Source organism: Oenanthe melanoleuca, chromosome 9, assembly GCF_029582105.1.
Source record: "Oenanthe melanoleuca isolate GR-GAL-2019-014 chromosome 9, OMel1.0, whole genome shotgun sequence".
In the NCBI taxonomy this organism is placed as follows: Eukaryota; Metazoa; Chordata; class Aves; order Passeriformes; family Muscicapidae; genus Oenanthe; species Oenanthe melanoleuca.
The window spans coordinates 15,421,406-15,442,725 of NC_079343.1; the positions used below are offsets into that span (position 1 = coordinate 15,421,406).

At 41.0% G+C, this 21,320-nt stretch overlaps 1 protein-coding gene across 8 annotated transcripts; it reads right to left on the reverse strand.

Moving 5' to 3' along the window:
* Nucleotides 1-1,511: 1,511 nt before the first annotated feature.
* Nucleotides 1,512-19,201, reverse strand: ZBBX (zinc finger B-box domain containing). 8 transcript variants are annotated; one of them, XM_056499311.1, is made up of 19 exons: nt 18,917-19,201; nt 18,605-18,826; nt 16,120-16,256; nt 15,334-15,421; nt 14,738-14,851; nt 13,418-13,514; nt 12,296-12,344; nt 12,043-12,152; nt 9,076-9,250; nt 8,129-8,249; nt 7,508-7,644; nt 7,191-7,294; nt 6,781-6,884; nt 6,172-6,203; nt 5,481-5,758; nt 4,696-4,855; nt 4,099-4,254; nt 3,054-3,186; nt 2,080-2,349 (listed from the first exon to the last, which is right to left on the reverse strand). In XM_056499311.1, exons 4-19 carry the CDS (start codon nt 15,399-15,401, stop codon nt 2,274-2,276), a joined length of 1,914 nt encoding a protein of 637 aa, XP_056355286.1. In that variant the 5' UTR covers nt 15,402-15,421; nt 16,120-16,256; nt 18,605-18,826; nt 18,917-19,201; the 3' UTR covers nt 2,080-2,273. The 8 variants fall into 8 exon arrangements, with proteins under 8 accessions (XP_056355280.1, XP_056355285.1, XP_056355281.1 ...); XM_056499312.1 differs by having other exon boundaries at nt 16,120-16,169; nt 18,917-19,153; XM_056499305.1 differs by lacking the exon at nt 18,605-18,826 and having other exon boundaries at nt 1,512-2,349; nt 16,120-16,169; nt 19,009-19,191.
* Between the last annotated feature and the right edge of the window lie 2,119 nt (nt 19,202-21,320).

The window sequence follows — 21,320 nt, forward strand, 5'->3', positions numbered from 1 at the left end:
ATAAACAGCTTTCAACACCAGATTTGTTCTGTTAGCAACAAATTTATCACAGAACTTCAGCAATTCAGATGCTCTTTTTGGGCTTCTGTTTAGGATATCAGTTCCACCACTATAACTTAGAGGGGAAAAAACAACACAAAACATCTTCAAATGTTTTAAATAATAAATAAAACCCTGAGATTTATTAAAATCACCACTGCCTAAACAGAAATCACTAATACATTAAAGGGAGCTTATTTTTAGGCCAAATGTTGGAGGTGTTATCAGAAACAATTTTTTTTTTTCTTTCAAGCCAAAGGGATGGGAAGAGAAAACTTTGAAAATCAGATGTTGAAAGCACTCAGTGACTTTCTGGTTATCTCCAACAAGCCCAAATTTAAAGGATTACCCTGCCTGCTGAGGGCTGGAGGCACACACTGCAGCAGCAGCTGCTTCATCAGTTTTCCTGTTAAAAAAGGTTGGGAACAGCATGGAAGCAGTCAGGCTGTCTGTGCCAGTGAAACCAGTGTAATAGGAATATTTGGAAGAGTAGCTGAAAAAGAAAGGTTACATTGATGAGAGAAAAGCACTGGCCTCCATCTCTAAAGCAGAACACCTGCTTTGTGATTTTATTCTCCCAATTTCTGACAAAGAACTGCTGTAATAAAACATCAATATATGGTAAACTCTATAAAGAAAACTGAGGTGGAAAATATGCCCTCACCTTAAAGACAAGAAATGAGGCAGGAAATCAAATCAATGGTCTGTTCAGCCTGATGCCTCTAGTTTGTATGAATTAGGTGGCTGAAGTAGTTGTTCCTGTAATAGAAATTGTTGCAAAGATTACAGTGTTGTGTGATATTAGTGCAGAGCTGCTGGGGGGGCAGGTAACACATCAGAGTCCTGGGGCGTGGGGAGAATCCAAACCAGAGTGGGTTTAACTGCCAGAAACCAAATAAGAGACTGGAATGGTTCCACTTATCCATTAGTGAAGGGCACCTGCCACCTCTGAACACAGAAAAAGCAGAATTTAAAACCTTCTCTTCCACAAGGAAAGTTCCTGTGGACAAAAACTTCCATGAATTTTAGATCCCTGCCAGGCAGCTCACCCATAAACATTCAAGAACAACTATAAGACAAAAGCTTTTAATTAATCCCACTTTCAACATTTCCCAAGCAAAAAAAATATATTTATCACTGCTTTTGATAATTTTTATTATCAAAAGTATGGGAAAAGGAGGGAGTTTTCCTTAAACACAGTGGAGAAAACAAATGAAAGAAGGAAAAAGTCAGGCAGATGAAGGGAAAGAGAACTTTAAAGCTAAGCAAGCTGCTGTGCTTGAGAATCCTAAAGATGTTTGCAAAAGATACCATTTAGGTCATTTCAAAGCCACTCAATTACTGGGTACAATTAAGCATCTCCTCAACAAGAGAGCAGGAAGTCCCCAAACCCTCTTTACATCAAAGCACCACTTTGGCCAAATGACCTTTACAGAAATTATACTAATTGTATTAAACCTTACACATTCTGGGGAGGAAGAAAAAAGCTTTTTATACAACAAACACAGCAAGTTCAAAAGGACAGTTGGGGCTGTTTGTTAAAATTAGAACCACCCAGGATGATTTAAACTGCAATTCCTCTTTGTTCTTTTAATTATCAAAGGCCTGTAAGGCAGCTGGATTTGCCTGGACACAGATCCCTCTGAACTGGAATTTTGGGGCAGGGAGAGAAAGGGAATTCACTCCCAGTTGATTCTGAGCAAAGGTTTGCTGCTGGTCTGGGCTCCCTGCTGGAGTTAGGAAGAAAGGAGTGTGGCAGGAGAAGTTAAATGTACAGTGGAAAGCTGTTACATTCTATTCTGCAAGGTGCAAGTCCCTTCTAAAACATGTGACAAAGTATATTTGACCTTAGAGACTCCTCCTGTGCTCCTCACCACAAACCTGATCATACAGAGATCCCAATTTAATCCCATTAATACCCCTGGTGTGGCACCTTCCACCTTGGCAACACAAAACCACATCTGGAGACACAAAATTCCACCTGCAGGCAAGAAAATTTATATTGAATTTAAAAAATAAATAAAACCAAAAAATAGCAGCACAAGAGCAGTTTTTATTCTGTTATTTCTTCATAGTAATAAAAAAAGCCAAATCAAGGTATTTTCAAAAGGTTTTAATGAAAACTTTACAGAATATTCCTTAGTAAATGATGCCTTGAGCAGCACTTAAAACACCTCTTGATCTTCTTGGTTCTGAACCATACAAAGGTAGAGACTGAACTGAGCTTTCCATGTTCACTGCAATGCCAGAACCTGCTGTTTGTCCTCCAGAATTGCTTCCTCAGAATCCATTTGGCTTTCCTCCCAGTCCCTTAAAAGAAACACACCCCAGTGATTTCCAGCACCTCCAATTCCCCAAGGTCTCTGCTTTAAGCCTTGCTGACATATGTGCACATATGTTGAACTAAAAGGCACAAAAATAGCTTTTACTGGAGGTTTTGTCAGTACAAGCTACTCTAACTCAGCTTTCCCCTCAGTTTTTGTTACAGATCTCTGAATCAGCTCTAATCACACAGCATGGAGTTCACTTCAGTGCTTCTCTGACTCCTGCTGCTTTATGAGATCCCAGTAAAAATCTAGTGAGACACAGGACTTTAGGAATTTCCTTTTTTCCAGTTATCTCCTCAGTGTCCAAGGCAAAATAACAAACATGGTGGCTTAGAGATTACTAGCTCACCTGCCCACAGCTTTTCAAAGCTACCTCACAACCCAAGAATGCAGATAATTTTTAAGAGATTTATCTCAAATCTCAGTGCTAATGCATTGAAAAAACCCACAATCTCCAAATTTATCATTTGGAGTCTGAACATCAAAACACATCCCTCAGTTCTGACTCTGAGCTGCCTGAAAAGGGGCTTGGAGCACCAAGACACCACACAGATCATGCTGACATTTGTAATTAGCAGGTTATACACAATTAGAGAGTTGGGGCTGGTTTTATTTCAGTTCTGACATGGCTGGCATCTTGAATAACCTAAAATATCATAAAAACACACCCAGGCAAGTTGAACTTACCCAAAAATATCAAATGTGTCGTGATCTTTCAGCTCCAGGGTGTTCTGGAAATCTGCATTTCCAAAGATCTTCTCCCAGGCTCTGCTGGAGGAGGTTTCATCTTCACAAGTCAAATTGGAATTATCTTCAGGGCCTGAAATGTTTTAGGAACAAATATGAACAAAAAGATGTAGTATTTCCATCATCAGCTTGAAAAAAATTCATAATATTGACAAAACTTTCCATTAAAAGTTTCAAACCAACTCTAGCTGATGAAAAATATCAGTACAAATTAAGATTGTACTTCTCAATATATTTATAACTTCTTTATTAACAACTATCAATTCACCACCTCATACTTCAGAAGTACCTTTCAAAAAAAAAAAAAAAAATGATTTAAATATTCTGCACAATGCCACAAATTTTATGCGAGGGCAGACACTGAATGATTGCAGAAAGCTCAAAAGTTTGGTTCCTTTTTTTTTAAAATTTAAACTAACATGAATAAAATATAGACCCTTTCCAATATTTTCCTGGGATTCAAAATTGACAGCTTTGATTTCTGCACACAGTATTATTTAAATTAAAATGTCAAGCTGCTTGCTCATGATGTGAGAAATAATGTAGAGCTACATTTCTTAGGATGGAGGTGGCTGAAATTGAGAAAGGTAACAAAAGTGCAGATACAGTTATTACTTGTGTCCCTGTTTCCTGGAGTTCATATAATCAGTAGCAGGAAGAAATCCTTTATTAGATCACTCCCAAATTGTACCAGAGACTATCAGCACACACAAATACAGAAACTTCTTCTAGAGAGTTTGTTCTCTAAATATTCAAGCTAAGAGGGGAGTAAAAGGGCAGCAGCAGAAGCAGAAACCAAGCCAAATAAAAAGAATTATTGGTGATAGCTGAAAACAGGTAATTTTTAACTTCAAAGCCTATTCTCACCAAAAAAAACCAAAACAAATACACAAATTAAGATATAAAAATGACAAATTCAGAATGTCTCCATTTTACACAATTAAAATGAACCTAATTAGGACCTCAGAGCTGTGGCTGTCCCTACCTGGCCATGGTGTCCATGCTGCCATCAGAGGAGAAATGTTCCTTGGAGCCTGGACAGCATTTGCAGCTCTGTTCATGTGACTTTCCAGAACACCCTGAACTACAGAGTCATCAGCATATTCACTCAAGCTTCTTCCAGAAGCCCACTGCCCATCTCCTGAAATCAAACATTATTTAGAGGAAATTATTTGCAGCTTTTGTGTTAATATGCATTTACTCTTCTTGTATTTGCTGTATTTAATGTGTGAATTAAAGCAGCCATGCAACACATTTTTACAGATATATAACAGACTAAAAGCTTGATTTCAAGTGATGTATTTGATCAGATTAATCATGTTCACATGTTGTTTCATATACACCATGAAAAGCAATAGGAGCCTCATGGAGCCCTATTCTTAGGGGATATATTTATAGAAATAATTATATAAATTTATGGCACTGGATTCCCTCAAAGTAGGGAGTTCATTTTATCCTTGTTCAGCATCACTTGTGTGGCATGACTGTCAGCCTGAGGTGACTCTTACAGCAAGATGGATGGAAGAGAACTGAAAAAATGATAAACATGTATATTTTTGAGGATTTATTCACACAACAGTACCTGGAAAAGGGATCCTCCTGTCCCCAGGGCTGGAGGCAGCAGCCAGGGAAGAAGGTGCCTCCAGCTTTTCTTGTTTAGGGTTTGCACCTACAACAAAGAAACCTTCCAGTCCCTGATATGATGTAGAAGCACATTTCTGTCTTTTGGCTACATCCTGTAACTTTAATAAAACAGAGATTAGAAACAGGAAAGGAAATAGGAAACTTTATAAGTTTAGATTAATAAAATGTTCATTTCATAGAACTCAGACTGATTTTGACAGCCAGCTGTAATAGATCTCCAGGAGGATAATGTTTTTGCTCAAGATGTGCTTTAAAATCCTAAAAACTTCTCATGTTGTGAGAGTTTGTTTTTTTACTGGGAACATGAAAAGCAGATTTTCTGTGTGTTCACTTTTGGCTACATAAAGGAAGGTCATCACTGTTTAACAATGATTCCAATGTCCCAACCTCTTCTATCGTTTTTTGCTTTTAATTTTATTTTCAGCAAATGAAAAACTAAATAATTTGTTAGATAAGACTGAGCACCACTTTTTGGTCATTCAGACAAGAGCTGAAGTACTGTTAATACAAACATGGGAAGAGCTGCTCCTCCAACACCTTTTTTTATGTCTGAGACAAGTTTGGTCTCTTCCTTTTTTGAAAACTAACAGCAAACTGGTAACACAAAGTGGAGGCTTTAATCCCCTACATACCAAATATGGCAGGCAGTGACAATCCCCTAAATCTGAAACAGATAAAGCAGCATCCTTAATCTATTCAGCATTTAAGGACATCATAACTTACTGCTGAAGATTTTGTAGTTACAGGCAAGACCAAACTCTGACTACTGCAGGCACTGCCCAGTTCTTGGGGCTCTCTCCTGCTTTTCTGCACCTCTGTCTCCAGGAGATCTCTGCTGCTCTTTAGTTCAGTCCCAAGGAGATCTTTGCTCATTGCTTCAGTGAGGTCAGAGACTTCCTCAGGAAGTTCACAGGAGCTCAGTGATGTCCCACCAGCCTTTGGCTCAATACTCTCCTCCTGCACTGCATTTATCTCAAGATCACTGCAGACAATTGGCTTTTCTATAAGAGTACAACAAAACCATGAAAATAGCAATATTTGTAATGGAAGTGAATATTAATTATCACCTTCAAGCCCACTCAAAAAACAAACTCACCGTTAAAGCTAAAGAAAGGCAATCAGGGAAATCTAATAAAATTTGCTTAAAGGCATTAAAAGGTTTGAAATCCATCCTATCAGGCTGTGAATGACTCTCTAAGTTGGTTTTCTTTGTTATATGCGTTTCACAGTGCTCACACAGCCCATCAAACTGTAATCAAATCAAATTGTGATAGCCCAGAGAATGGTACATAATTTAATGGCCTTTAATTATTTTTCAGACCACTGTAGCTGACTACCCCATCCTAAATGGGAATGATCAACTCAACACATTGACATATTTTCAACAAAGAACTTAATAGCTTTTCACATTTACCTTGAGAAATTTCTTTAGTAGAAACAGGATTGCTGTTGAGAGGAAAAAGTAAAAACTATTAAGTGTTGGCTAAGGAAGTTAAATGGAAAGGAGACTTTCCCATTATACCCATTTCTCTTTTAAGGGGCTGCTTCTGTGTTGTTCTGGTCTGCAAATGCTGAGCTTTGACACAGGAAGGGGAAAAGACCAGAAGAACACAAAAAAGCAAAACAGGTCACAGTTGCTCAAATAAATGCTGAGAGATCAGAAGAATTGCAGATGTATCAGTTATTGTTTTTATCTGGAATTACTTAAGTAAGAGTATCTTAGTGCACAACACTGATTAGTAGTAAAATCTGTGAGTTGCTGCTCCTGCTGAGGTAAGAGCTCAGAAAAAAGAAATTTTACTAAAATTCAGGACAGGCAAATGCAAAGAAATGCACCTTACATGGGTCAGGATTTCAAAGTGATGCCTCTTTAGTTACAGGCAATTAATATTCCTTATTGCCTTTAAAACAATGTACACTTAGATGTAACTGCCTGCAAAGAACAGCCCCCATTTCTTAGGAACTAACCCCAAATTTGGGATTATTTCCTCTCCCTCCCCCACAAACTCTACATTTTTGATACCTTCCACACTCCAGTGGGTCAGTTTCTCCTTGTTTACTCATCCCCACATCTCCAGTTTCTTCCACTGAATAATGTGAAGATTCTTCCAAATCCTTAGTAGGAGACTGAATAAAAAAACAAAAAAATAGAGACCCACATGCAGCAACAGATTAAAATTTAAAAAAAAAATTTAAAAGTGCTGAAAAGCTGCCAGACTTTGGGTATAAATCCCACATAGTGCAAGTCCCCGAACACAACAGAAAAAAAATTACAGGGAATTTTTGGAACAATCCATTTTCCACATTTGTATGGAAAACAAACAATGCACCAATATTTTTCCTTATTGGAAGTTATTTAACTGCTGCTACTTTAAATATCTAACAGATCAAGACTTGAACAAATCATTTCAATATCAAGACTTATGAGCTCACATCATCAAGGAACTCAATTTTCAAAGAGGACTCTGCATTTTCAGAAACAATGTTGGATTCTTCCACTCTATAAACAGATGCCCAGTATTTCTTCACCTCTTCCTCTGCAAAATAGAAATAATTTTATGCATTTCAGTTTTTCCTGTTCAAAGCACACAAAAAAATGCAACATTTTTATTCATTATGAAAAACTACAAATTTCTCCTTTTATTGTTGCTGCTTTTAGCAGAAACTGGTTAAGAGTAGAAATGTTCAGCAATCATGGGAAAGAAATCAAGGAAAAGCTATTTTAGATGGAATAAATAAATCTGTTACACCTGTTAACTCCTCAATGCCATCATCATCATCATCTTCTCCTTGCCCCCCTCCTCCAGCCCCAGCCTGATGAACACTCAGGGCTTGCACAGGCCTTGAGTCTTCCATGGAACTTGCAAAAAATTGATCGACAGGAGTTCTGAAACAGAAAATAAAAATCAATTTTTTTAATATATCACAAAAAAAAAAAAAAAAAAAAATAAACCTACCAGCCTATTCACTGCAGCAGCATTAACTAACTCCTCCTAGTTTCATTGAGGTGATTTTCTCCTCAAGAACTCAAAATAACTCTAATGTTTATGAAAGATTCCTGAAGATTTCTTTTCTCTATAAAACTCCTGTAGCAAATGCCCCAAAATCAAGTAATCAAATACCAAAACCTGTCTTCAAATTCTACAATAACCTGACAGTAAAGAGAATCCCTCTAAACACTCACTCTGCAGGAATTCTGAACTATGAAGTGATCAACTCTAATTATAATGATTATTTTATTAAAAATAAGTCCCCTGTATACACTTCCCTTAACTCTTACAGTATATCTAACATTTTAAAAGTTTCATCTGGATTTTTGTTAATTCAGTATTTCTGAATTCTTTCATTAGGAGCAGCAAATCCAACAATACCTTCTGTATTTCTTCAGCAGGAGTTTCTCCATGTAGCTCAGGCCATCCTTCTGGAATTCCACATGGATGGGTTCCTTCAGAGCAGTCACATTGGTCTGCACCTCACAATCCCCCACAGGCTCTGTCAGAATTATTTTAAAAAAATTATACAGCTGTTCAGGCTTTTAAACTTGTTCTTTACCTACATTATTGTTGAATGAACATCACATTTGCATAACTCCAAAATTTAAATGGCCAGCAATATTATATTTACAGAACACAGGCAGTACTGGGGGCATTAAAAAAAAGCCAGAAAAAAACTTATTACAGATTACTACACTGGAGCCATAGAAAGAATGGGGAGATGGAAAGCCATGACTCCACAGATGAAAATCCCACAGAAAAAAAGAAAAAAATAAAAAAATCAGTTTAATATTGTTTTGTACAAAAAGCCACAGAAAAACCACCATCCATGGACTAGAGAAACAAGATAGATTGGATTTGCACAAATCCAATCAGACCAGAGGAATTTTCCATGTTTTTCCATAGATACTTCAGCTGATTGCAGCTTTTCATTGGGACAAAGAAATATTAAGAGCCTGTGGAAGGCAAGCAGAAAATGTACTTGGTTAGAACACACAAAATCCTGAGCCCTGCACATTCCTTGCCTGAGTTTAAAACTGGTTTTATGTTTGAGCACTGCAGTTCATGCTGAAGTGCCACGTGAGACAAAGCCAGGGGAAGGTATAGGGACATGGGGCAGGGAGCATTACAAAAACTGAGCTAAATACTCTGAATATCATTAAAAAAACCTTCAGAGATCATTGTTATTAATAAAGGCACCCTGAGAAAGAATAAAATGGGTTTTCTTAGCTTCACGTAGTATCTACCTTTACTAATCTAAAATTTAACTTCCCCAAATGGCTCCAAGTGAATTTAAAATGTCACTAAATCAGAACAAACCATACCTGATGGGACCCCACTGGCACATGGATCTCCTCCAGGATCACTTTTTCCTTTCCTCCACTGAAGCAGAGCATCCTGAAAAGACTTTGCAGACACCTCCTCATCAAAGGCACCACTCAGCAACAATCCTTTGTCCTGCTTCCCAAGGTTTGTACAGGCTGGTTCTGAGGCTGGCTCCTAAATCAGTTCACAACATCACTGCTAAAGCATTTCTGACTAGCAGCAACATTTTCAGTGTCAGTGTGGAACTGCAGCACTCAATTTTCTGGGCTCAGCTGAGCTACCTGGTAATCAAGATCACTCCTATTTTTTGTGATCTTGCTCACAAATAACTGTAAAGGTGTATCAAGAGCTAAATAAGACAGACAAAAGCTTTTATTACCAGACACAAACGCCCTACTTTTAACAGTTTTTGGTATCAGACAGCAGTGGCCATGGACACTTACATCCCATAGTTTGGATGTAAAGCCATGGACACCACATCCCATGTACAGGAGGGATTAAATGAGGCATTTAATGCAGCATGTCTCATTTAAAGGGATTTATGAGCTATGTGCTTTACTAATGAAGAGCTGCTTATTGAAGCTTCTCAGTGGACAGGGGCACATCTGGAGAGGTCAGCAAGGGGAAAATGGTCATTTAAGGGGCTAACTGGGACAGCCATTAAAACAGCACTCCAGAAAGTCCAAACTGTAATTGATGAGTGACTGGAAACAGCTACAAAAGGAGCTACAGCCCAGGAGCTACACTAGGACTTTAGTGATTTTTCAACCTTTATTAGAACAAAGAAAATTACTGTGGAAGGTTTTCATTACCAACTCTTGGATGATTATCAAGCAAAACCACAAAACAATTGATGTATTTATAGGAAAAATCCTTTGTCTACACATTCTCCAAGTGAGGGACCTGTTCTTACCACAACAAAGCAGCAAAGGTGCAGGCAGAGTGTAATGAGAGAGACAAACATCAGCAGCCCTACACAACCAGGATGTTTTCCCCGACTCCTTTTTTCTCCTGCCCTATGTTTTAGATGATCCGGGGACTGGTTGCTCATCCAGTGGCACTTGTGATTTGTAAAAGCAGTGGCTGATAAAGGTGTCTCTGCACATCCAGGGCATTCCCCGATCCTCGCACTGCAATGCGGGGTGAGCACAGCGCAAAGTTCACTGCGCGAACACGGGATCAGAGGCGGGGCCAGCGAACCGCAGCCCGAATTCCCACCCGTTATTCCTTCCCGGGGCTCCATCGCTCCCAGCGCCGGATCCCCGGGATCGGAGCGGCCGCAGCGTCCTGCGGGGGCGCAGCGCCCTCGGGCGGCGGCTGCCGGCACTGCGGCGGCACCGGCACCGCGCCCCGGGGAACCGGGACCGCTCCGGCACCGCGCCCCGGGGAACCGGGACCGCTCCGGCACCGCGCCCCGGGGAACCGGGACCGCTCCGGCACCGCGCCCCGGGGAACCGGGACCGCTCCGGCACCGCGCCCCGGGGAACCGGGACCGCTCCGGCACCGCGCCCCGGGGAACCGGGACCGCTCCGGCACCGCGCCCCGGGGAACCGGGACCGCTCCGGCACCGCGCCCCGGGGAACCGGGACCGCTCCGGCACCGCGCCCCGGGGAACCGGGACCGCTCCGGCACCGCGCCCCGGGGAACCGGGACCGCTCCGGCACCGCGCCCCGGGGAACCGGGACCGCTCCGGCACCGCGCCCCGGGGAACCGGGACCGCTCCGGCACCGCGCCCCGGGGAACCGGGACCGCTCCGGCACCGCGCCCCGGGGAACCGGGACCGCTCCGGCACCGCGCCCCGGGGAACCGGGACCGCTCCGGCACCGCGCCCCGGGGAACCGGGACCGCTCCGGCACCGCGCCCCGGGGAACCGGGACCGCTCCGGCACCGCGCCCCGGGGAACCGGGACCGCTCCGGCACCGCGCCCCGGGGAACCGGGACCGCTCCGGCACCGCGCCCCGGGGAACCGGGACCGCTCCGGCACCGCGCCCCGGGGAACCGGGACCGCTCCGGCAGCGCTCCCTAAAAGCCGCCGGGAAACACAAAGTACAGCGCAGCTCTGCACTGCTGGGAGCGCGCTGCGCTCTCTGTTCCGTGAGCGCCAGTGAAGCAAAATCCCCCTGGTTTTGCTGGCAAATTGTCTTAAATACTAAATCTGCACCTATTTTATCCCCAAATTATCAGCTCCTTTTGAGGTTTTATTGTTTAATAAAACAATGGAAATAAATCACATCATGTGTTACAGGGTGGGGAGGATGATCTCTAACATAGACGATACTTTTCTAGATTAAAAATTTTCTTCTCTTATTCAACAGTGGAACTATTCACATTGGTTACTTGAAAAATCAAGTTGTATGAACCTCTACGCTTTGGAGGCTGGGTTTCCTATTTATTATTTATTTCCTATTTATAATTCCTATTTCCTACTTGCTAAAAGGCAAAATACCCTTACTAAACAGAAATCACCTCACACTTGATAACAGAAACTTCCACTCTACCACAGCCTACAAGGTGCCAGCTTGGAATGCAGTCAGAACTCAACATGTGCCCTGGCTTTATCTAAGGATTTAAAATTACAAAACATTTATGGACCACTTCATTTTGCCCCCTTTTCCTGCAATCATACATCTTTCTTTAATCACAGAGAAGTGTTCCTTAGTTAAGGATGAGATCAGCCTTCTTCAGTCATGCCCAAGTGCTGAGCAAATTAATAAAAATACAGTTTAAATAAATTCTTTAACTGTTATCAGTTAAAGAAGTGGTCACAGTTCTGATAACAGAATCATTTAACCTGTTTCCTTGCACTCAGGGAGATCAGTCTGTAAAATTTCTCTTTACTTTATGGGCCCTAAGTAATTATCAGAGAGCAAAAGAAAAATGTGTGTCTAACACTGACACACACAAAAAAAAAATCTTCACACATTAAACTGTGCTGCTTGAGAGTTATTTTTAAGCCATCTACTTACCAGCAGCCCACCCTTAATTTTAGGTGGTCCACAGGCCATCCCCTTCACTCCCAATTTTTCATGGGCTACAACATTTGTTCTTTCAGGCTTAACTGGTTTTTTCACTGGCTCTGGAATAAAACAAAAAAAAACCTCAACTAATCTAGTGTTCCACTCTCTGATTTCTTAATTGTTTAATTGGAGCAACCTCTAAGAGGCAATAATCTATCAGAAGTTTGTTCAAGTTTTATTTGATTAAGAAAGATGTCTTTACCTTGAATTTGGTCCTTGAGTATTCGTAACTTCACTTTCTCTGGAGAAATCTAGAGGAAAGATATATCTGTATAAGGTTTCATGGTAATGAATAAAGAGTAACTTGTACAGAAGGAAAATGATTTTAGGGAAATAGCAGGGCATGCATTTAAAGAGAAAATCCCATGTATTGCTCATGACAGCCATGAAGCCCAGGACCAGTTTCCCTCCCCAGACACGAAATATTGTCCAGATGACCCTTCCATGACCTAACATCCCAGTAATTAATACTTTTCAGCATTTTTGCTTCTCAGTTTTCCCCTGCAGACAGTGTTCACCTCACAGCCTCACTGCTCCTCATTCACCCCTTATTTTAATTCTGCCCTTTTTGAAATATTGCCCCATTCATCTCCTCAGCCACCCCAGCTGAAACCTGAAGTCTGAGGCAGCAACAGCTCTGAGTTCCTTGTCTCGGGGAAGGGAAAAAGGTGAGTAAAGAAAATCTTTTCATTCTGATCCTCTCTTCTCAAAGGCAAGGAAGCAATTTTATTGAAGTTCTTATTTTCTGCCAGTTTAAGAAAAATTGCCACAGACTTTTCCAAAAGAAAATAAGTATCCCACTTGTACATACTGAAAAGAAAACAGATTTTCCAAAGATTTAGCAGGAGAGTCCAACATCCTTTCTTTTAGGTCTAAGCAAGGATCTCATAGAACAAGAGGCAATAAAACTGAATTAAAGAAAAACTTTAACTGTTGTCTATTTTATCTGTGAAGGCAGAATTTGCACCCAAAGCCTTTCAGTATTTCAGATCCAACATGGGCACCAGGCAGCCAAAGGACAGGCTCCTGATGACTTCCACCACTACCAGTGCCTCTCCTACAGGATTAAATCTGTAGGAGCAGTGATAATTTGCTGTTTATTGCAACTAAAACCCCAACAGATCACCCAACAAAACTTGATGTTCCTCCAGCTCAAAAGGAATCAGAAGCTTGGCATAGAAAAATAAGCAGGCAGGAATTTTACTCAGATGGAGCTTAACCTTTTGGTTTTACAATATTTGAAATTTTCCTGTTCTGCAGCATAAATCCAGTTCTTAATCTTGTTTTACTTTAAATAGCTTTACTTGCAAATATGGTTTCCTACCTTCTTCCTGTTTTCATTATATTGTGCCACAACCTGGGCTTGGGTGGTTCTTGGTGGTGCTGCCTGCCCAGATTTCCAATGATAAGCACCTAACTTCCTACAAACCAAGGCAAGAAAAAACTTCAAAATTAGGCCTTTGCAAGCAAGGGAAGCAAAAAATGTGTTTCTTCAGCTTGTTAAATATGTACAAAACATCACAAAAATAAAATTCTTGTCTATAGGATCATCAGTTTCCCAAAGCACAAGTAGTCCCTTCCATCGAAACCTGCTTCATGTCTACTTTAACAGCACTAAATACAACAAATGTGTAAGAAAGTACTTCTTTTTAAACTATTAAATTGGTCCAAGTTTTTAAACTTAAAAACAAACAAAAAAAATCTTATCAAGTCTCAAAAGCTGGTTTCAGAAGAATAAAAACAGAAGTACATTTTGTGTGAACCTTCATTGTCCAAATTTACTGCAGGACTTCATCCAGCACTGCTAAAAATACAGGAACTTTCAGATCCTTTCCAGCCCAAACCATTCCATGATTCCAGTGGTGCAAATGCCAAAGCCTCCTGTCCTCAGAGCTCACCACAGCAACCCTATCAGGGTCTGCAGGCCTTGAGAACAAACCAAGAACAGCTCTGTGAGAGTAGCATGGACACAGAAGTGCCACACATCACCTGAAAGCACTGCCCCAGCAGCCCAGGGCAATGCCCAGAGAGCTGCCAACAGCAGGACCTCAGCAGCACCCAGGGATCCACATCCAAGGCATTTGCATTCCCAGGGACAAAGCAGGCAGAAGCTCAAGGAAAAGGAAGCAGCTGTTGCAGGAATTTGCCAACATGCAGAGTGACTCAGATTTAAACTTCACCCAAGCATTTGTTTCATTCCACTGTGCTTGGTTCCAAGCCTTGTTTGCCATCATGCAGAAGATGCTTCTCCAGGAAGCCACACAAATGTAAAAGGGGATCAAAGCCAAAATAACAGCAGCATCCTCTGCAGAAACCTCAGAAATAAACAAGGGTGTGGAGAAACCACTCTCTCTCCTGCTTGACAAATCCAGTCAGATGGGGGGGGGGGGGGGGGAAAGGATAAGAGGGAATAAGTGAGGAAAACAGATCAAATATCATAGGAGAGTTGAAAATTAACAAATCATAGGGAAGCAGGTTTGTCATTGGGATGAAAGATGGGAGAGAGGAGACTGAATAGAATTGTGAATTCCAAACTCTTCAAGAGATCCCATGTGGGGAGTTGGAGGTGTGGAGGGAGCATCTTGTTGGTGCCTTTTTTCCAAGGGGAAATTGAACTTATTTTCCAAAGATAAGCTGAACCTACCTCCTCTCTTCTTTTTCTCTGCTCATGTTTGACTGCAGTTGCCATAATCTCTTCTCCATCTCTTTGTTTTCTGTTTCTAACTGTGCTTTCTCCAACTGCAATTCCTTGACAGTTCTGGAGGAAAGAGTGAAATATTCATTAGAAATCACCTTGCAGTGAGTAAGGCACCTGAAGAAGTTTAAAGCAGAAAAACAGAAGCTGGAAAATTTATCATTTACAGCCATGTCCCTCTTCTGTATCCCAGCAGGACTGAAAATAGCTCTGGAAAATTTAGGACAGGTCAAGTGCAAATTCCAACATAAAACTTATACAACTGCACTCAGGAAGGTTTGGGGTTTAATTTTGTTAAAATAAACAATTCCCTGATTTCTTTAGTATGCTTGTATTATCCAGTAGATTCACAGGGTTATAAAACCTCTAACTTAATCAGGAAGATTAAAGCCTGAGAAAAGAAAGGCTTGTGGGTGAAAGCACAGGGAAAATACTAGGAAAGAAACATCACAATTCTTCTTGCTCTCTTCTAGTTAATGTTGCATTAAGACTTATTAAAAATTAGGAAAACACATCTCAATCCCAACCAGATAGAATGCACTTACTTTGTTTTTAATCTCATTGAGGTTCCAGCTTTTGAGCCTGGGAGAATTACAAAATCATTGACATTCATGATGCCCAGTATAACTTTTCCTAGAAAAGAGAATTTCAGTGATCTACAGTCAGGAACCTGTTGAAATGGGAATTTGATTGAAATTAAGACAGTAAAAAAACTCATTACACATCCAAAAATATTCATATATAGAGGGAAATGGAGCACAAAACTTGTTTATATGAAGTGCCAATAAAATCCTAGAGCAACTCAAAATTAAATTTAACTGGGGAAAAAAACCCATTTTATTGCATTTATGATACCAGGGAAAAGATTTTCTTGGCTGTTTCATTTGGGCAATTCCCTAAAGTTCAGTGCAAGCAGATTAATATTAAAAACACAGCTTTCTTGAACCAAACCCACAGAAATCACCAAGAAGGAGAAAATTGTACCAATGGCTATTAAGTCAAACCATCTCACTGGATTTGGGGAGATGAATTCCTTCTGTCACAGACAAATTGATACAAAGGAACACAATAACTCACAAAACAGAGTTAATCCCTCCTCTCAAGACTTCAGTGGTATTTAGAATATATATATTTTTTTTTTTCCCAGGTTGTAAAATAAAATACTCTTCTAAAAAGCAAATTTATACAGCACAAGGTTTAAATTGAAGGTGAACATTCAGACCTTGCTGGGCTGGAATGTTTGGGGGATAACTGCAGTTCATTGCAGAACTGGGCATTTCCTGCTGCATGCACATGAAAAAGAAACAAAAACTGACAGTCCAGAGACTTACAGCTGGCAGGGTGTTTGGAAAATCTTCTGCAGCTCCTGGATCTCAGCCTCCTGGGGAGAGCAGGAACCAGTGAATGATAAGGAAAAGTTGAGGATTGGAAATATCCCAAATGGAAAACTGCCTGCTCACAGGTAAGCCTGAAATTGAGCATTAAAACAGATAAAATGTGTCCAAATATCTCCACCCATGAGGCCAAACACCTCAATGGCACCTGCAGGTTAAAACACCTGGTGCCACAGAACCTAAAATGCAACACTTGAGTGCAGACAAAGCATCAGATTTGTGCACAAAACATATTTCTTATTGTGTCAGAAAACCCAAGCACTCAATTCTAACATCATTTCAGAACAGTAATTCCTTTTTCACTTTCCAGGATAAAAGAAGATTTTAATTGATTTTGAATAAAGTTTTTCTCTTGGCAAATGTGTGCTGGCAGGACCAGTAAAGCTAGACAGGAGGAGGTCACACACTGGATTTGAGGTGGCCCTGAGGCTATTTAATAGTAAAAACAGAGGCAAATGACACAGGTCAGCTGAGCAAGCTCAAGGAAGGAAAGTAGCTAATAAAAAAGTACCATTTATATGAGTTAACTTTAACATATTCCACTGAAAGCAAATATTTAAAGGGATAACCTAAAAATGCAGTAATATCAGAGATAAATATCAGAGATGCTGTGTGAGAATATTAGACATTAAAAGCCCTATAAAGTTTCAGGAACACTGGGTGGGGAAAAAACAGCATCAAGTTGTAGATAACAAGGAATAAAGATAGTGATCAACCCACAGAATTGTTCTGAGAAAATACAGGAATTCACTGAACAGCATAATCCTGTGTGAGATAAAAAACAACGGTTAAACACTGAGACTGGAAGAAAGTTAAATAAACCTCATGGGGAAATGCACTCCCAGAGCCTGAAGGGCATCCTGAAATACCCCTGAGCTGCCAGGGAAGTGCAGCAAAGGCAAGCCCAAAGTCCTCAAAACAGACTTGGAATTTAAATACACAGAGGAGTTCCCCCTTTGTGTCTGGTTTTTGTTTAATGAATCCCTTTTCTCTCTCTAATAGGCATCACAATTTGCCAGCGAGGCAAACACTAAAGCAGCTCATCAACATAAATAAATCAAGCACTAATTAGCCACATCCTTTCTGCCTGCTCCTCTGCCACACTGGTGCTCAAATTCCATCATTCCAGCAGGTTCCCCTGTGCTGATAATGGATATACAGTAAAAAGTAACAAAACAAAAACTGCTGTTTGGGCTAAATGAAGTTTGAGTCACCTTTAAATAGCACAGAGCTAAATAAACCCAAATTCCACACAGCCTGTGCCCCAGCTTAGCTCAAGTCTCTTCCTAATCAATTTAAAGCCAGTTTATAACTCACAGAGAGCTGAAGATGGGTGTAGTTTATTTCACACTACAAGAGTTTAACTGGGCCAGAGTAAATTCCAACAGCTTCCTCACATCAATAAACCCATAAAATCCAAGGGGACACTACTGTCTATGCAACAGCTCACATCCAATTATCAACACCATGAACGTGGATTTCACACTACACTAAGTTCCATCCACTTACCAATAATTCAAACCAAACTATTTCCTTTGAAGATTTATTCAAAGTGCACTAAAGAGTTTGTCTAGAATCACTCCCCACCCATTTGCTGTTAATTGCAATGACTGAGACTTCTGGTCCTTCCAAATGTTTAACTTTATGCTAACTACTTTAAAGAAAGAGGGAAAAGAACAACATTAAAAATATAATAAAGAAAAAAAACTACATCACAAACTTTAAGCCAGGTTTGCTAAAATAATCCCAGCCTTTCAGAATAATTTCATATTCTCCATATCCAACATCCATTTCATACTTCACTTTCTATTTTTAAACCAATTATCCATTTCTGTGTATGATATCATACAACACACAGAAAGTAAATAGGAAAACAACATGAAAACAGCTAAATGCCACTTTCCCTAAATCCTTTTACCATATTTTGTAATTTCATCACACTTTGGAAAGATGCATTATCTTGGTAACTCTGCAAACTCAACACCTATTTCTATGGGTTATGTATCTTCGCTGTTGTGGTGGTTTGAGATTGCTTGGGTTTTAGTTAAGGGAAAAAAATATAGGATTTAAGGGAAAAAAGCATAGTCAATCCACTACAACTAAACCAAGAACTGCAATTTCAGTTGTGTTATAAATAATTCAAACACAAAGGCCACGAGCAGGATGGCCTATTAAAAGTCTACTAAAAAAACAAAACAAATTAAAAATAAAATACCAGAAGAAAACCCCAAACTTCAATCAAAAACCCTGTAAGTGCCCATTTCTCAAGAGAAAAACCCTTCTTACCCCACTATGGAGCTACAGCCACTGCCCTGCCCCGAGCAGCTGGGGTGATAAATAACACAGGGTAATTAATAATAATTAATAATAGATGGAGTGATAAACAACAGGTGGGGTCATAAATAACAGATAAGGTGATAACCTTAAAGCAACAGGTGGATAAAGGCAGCAGCTTTAATTGCCTTTAAAGCCCCTCTCAGAGCCCGGTGTGGGATGGGTCTGGGGAACAGAGCAGAGCACAAGGGCAGGCAGGAAATAAAGGTGTAAAATAGTAAAGCGGTGATGTTGTTCGGGTGTCTTTTCAAGCTGATGAAAAGTCGGCGGGACAGGGAAGAATGAACGGCCTGGAACTGTAACCTAAAAGCTGAAAGGGCAACAAGGAGAGCAGTGCCAGGGGCAGCGCAGTGCGGCTGCGGGCCCAGGGCGCGGATCGGGGCATTTACACAGCTCACACCTCCCGGGACGCGGAGCCTGGGCGGTGAGGGGAACTCAGCCCGGCCGGAGCCGGGGGGGCTGAGAGGGCGCTGGGGGGAGCGGAGGGCTCACCCCGGCGGGGGCTGGCCCGGTTCCGTTCCCGGTCCCAGCCCCGATCCTGGTCCCGGTTCCGTTCCCGGTCCCGGTCCCAGCCCCGATCCTGGTCCCGATCCCGATCTCAGTCTCGGTTCCGATCCCGGCCCGGTCCCGGCCCCTCAGTCCCCGAGCGCGGCGCCGTTGCCATGGCAGCGCGGGAGCGACCATTGGGCACCTCCGGATGGGGGGGGGATGAGGGCAGAGACCATTCCGTGCGGGGGCGCGGAGCTCGGCTGAGGGCAGAGCTTCATTTATCACAAAACCGCGGGATATTCCGGGTTGGAAGGGACATTAAAGATCATCCTGTGCCACCCTGCCATGGCGGGGACACCTTCCGCTTGTTGCTGCAGCCCCCCCGGCCCGGCCTTGGGCGCTGCCAGGGATGTGGCGGCCGCCGCTTCTGTGGGCACCTGAGGGGAACAGCTCCTTCCTAATCTAAACCCGCCTTCCATCGCTTTAAAACCGCTGCTCTTGTGATGACTGATAAATGATTCGTGATAATCATAGAAGTTTTGGAGTTTGTATAAAGTAGAATACTTAAAATAAGCAAAGAACATGGACCTAGATAAAGGGAAATATATGATTAAACCCACTGTGTTTAAATCCCCCTGTAATGAATATTGTGTATGCCAGTTCGTAAAAGGAAAAAAAAAAAAAAAAAAAAAAAAAAAAAAAAAAAAAAAAAAAAAAAAAAGGGGGGGTTTCCATAGTCTGAAAGGTTTTTTTGCAGAATCAGATTTCCTGCCTTTGTGTGATCAATCACAAACCTGCTAAAGATCAAACTTCCCACTTCTGTTTTTTATCTGCCAAGAGCAGATGGTTCCATGACCAATTGTCCCAAGAGCTGTCCCACGAAGTCTGGAAGTTTCTCTGACCACCACTGCTTACCTTGCAGAATTACTACAACAAAACAATAACAATTATTGATTACTACAGGGAAAACCATCCTATAAAAAGGGAGCTGCAAACCCAGTTCGGTGGAAGCGTTTACCCCAGCGCTGCTTGCTCTGTCTATATAAAATAAACCAATGGAAATTCTGCTGAATATCGAGACTTGATTTCTCATTTATAACACCCTTGTCCTATCACTCCGTGCCCTTCTAAAACATCCCTCCTTTTAATCCCCTCCCATCTCGTTCCAACCTTTATTCCCAAACTTCTCAAATATCCCCCTTTGTCTTTAAATCCAGGCTTTCCTTTGGTTTCTCTTCGTTGTATTATGTATTCACCAGTCTGGAGGAAGCAATCTGCTCTTCCTGCTCATTTAGTACCGAGCTTTAAGTAGCTAAAATCTAAATCAACCTCACCGACTCAAGAAGGCTTCAAATGGCTTTTTTTACAAATTATCCCATTATCCACACTAACCTTTACTTAGTGCTCAGGACCCACAGAGCTAAACATCCTTGTGATTTTTCACAAAAACTCTCTTTATGGCCACCTGTAGATTTGTGCATCACGCCTTGGCTCTTCCACACCAGTTATTTATTTATGTTTCTGCCAATAAATGATAATTCCCATGCCACCCCCTCAAAGGAGAGCTGGAGTGCATGGCAATATCCAAGTTTTTATCAGCTATATTCTTGCAGTTTATTTGCTTCCAGTCTTGTCCTTCTAATTTTGGTGGCTTGACCATTATTTATTATTGATGCTCCTTTAGGGGATAAACATCCTCCACAAAAAAGCTGGAGTTCCAGGAAAAAGCACTCCATGATCCAAGCCAGGATTTAATAAGGATAAAGTATTATCTGTTTGAAATTTATGCACTCTAAGCTGTATTTCATTTGGCAAATTTGCATTTGTCCCATATGTATTCAGGCTAGGAGGCACAAAATAACTTGCACAGTTTTTCTTCACTATATAATCTGTCTGGCAGTAATTTTCCTTCATCATCCTGGTTTACAGCACAGTTTTCAAGATGTTTTTTTTTACCCTGACAGGCAATTTGAGTGGAGAGCCTGTGGAAACACATATGGATTTATGGATTTTTTCATCTTGAGAAGGAACTCAAGTAGTTTGCATAATGTGTAATCAACCTGAAAATATTCTGTATTCTGGACCTTACCTGGAGTATTGTTTTGTAGCATTGTAAGATGTTCTTCCCTGTAGGAAAATCATATTCTTAGTAGCCAGGTGAATATAATTTTTAATATTATATTATAATGCCTTACTGAAAGGCATCCCATTGTACATGGGATACTTATCTATATTTGCAAAGAAAGTAGAGGCAATACTATTCTACATAAATTATGTTACAATACTCAAGACTAATTTTAATTATGGAGTTCCTG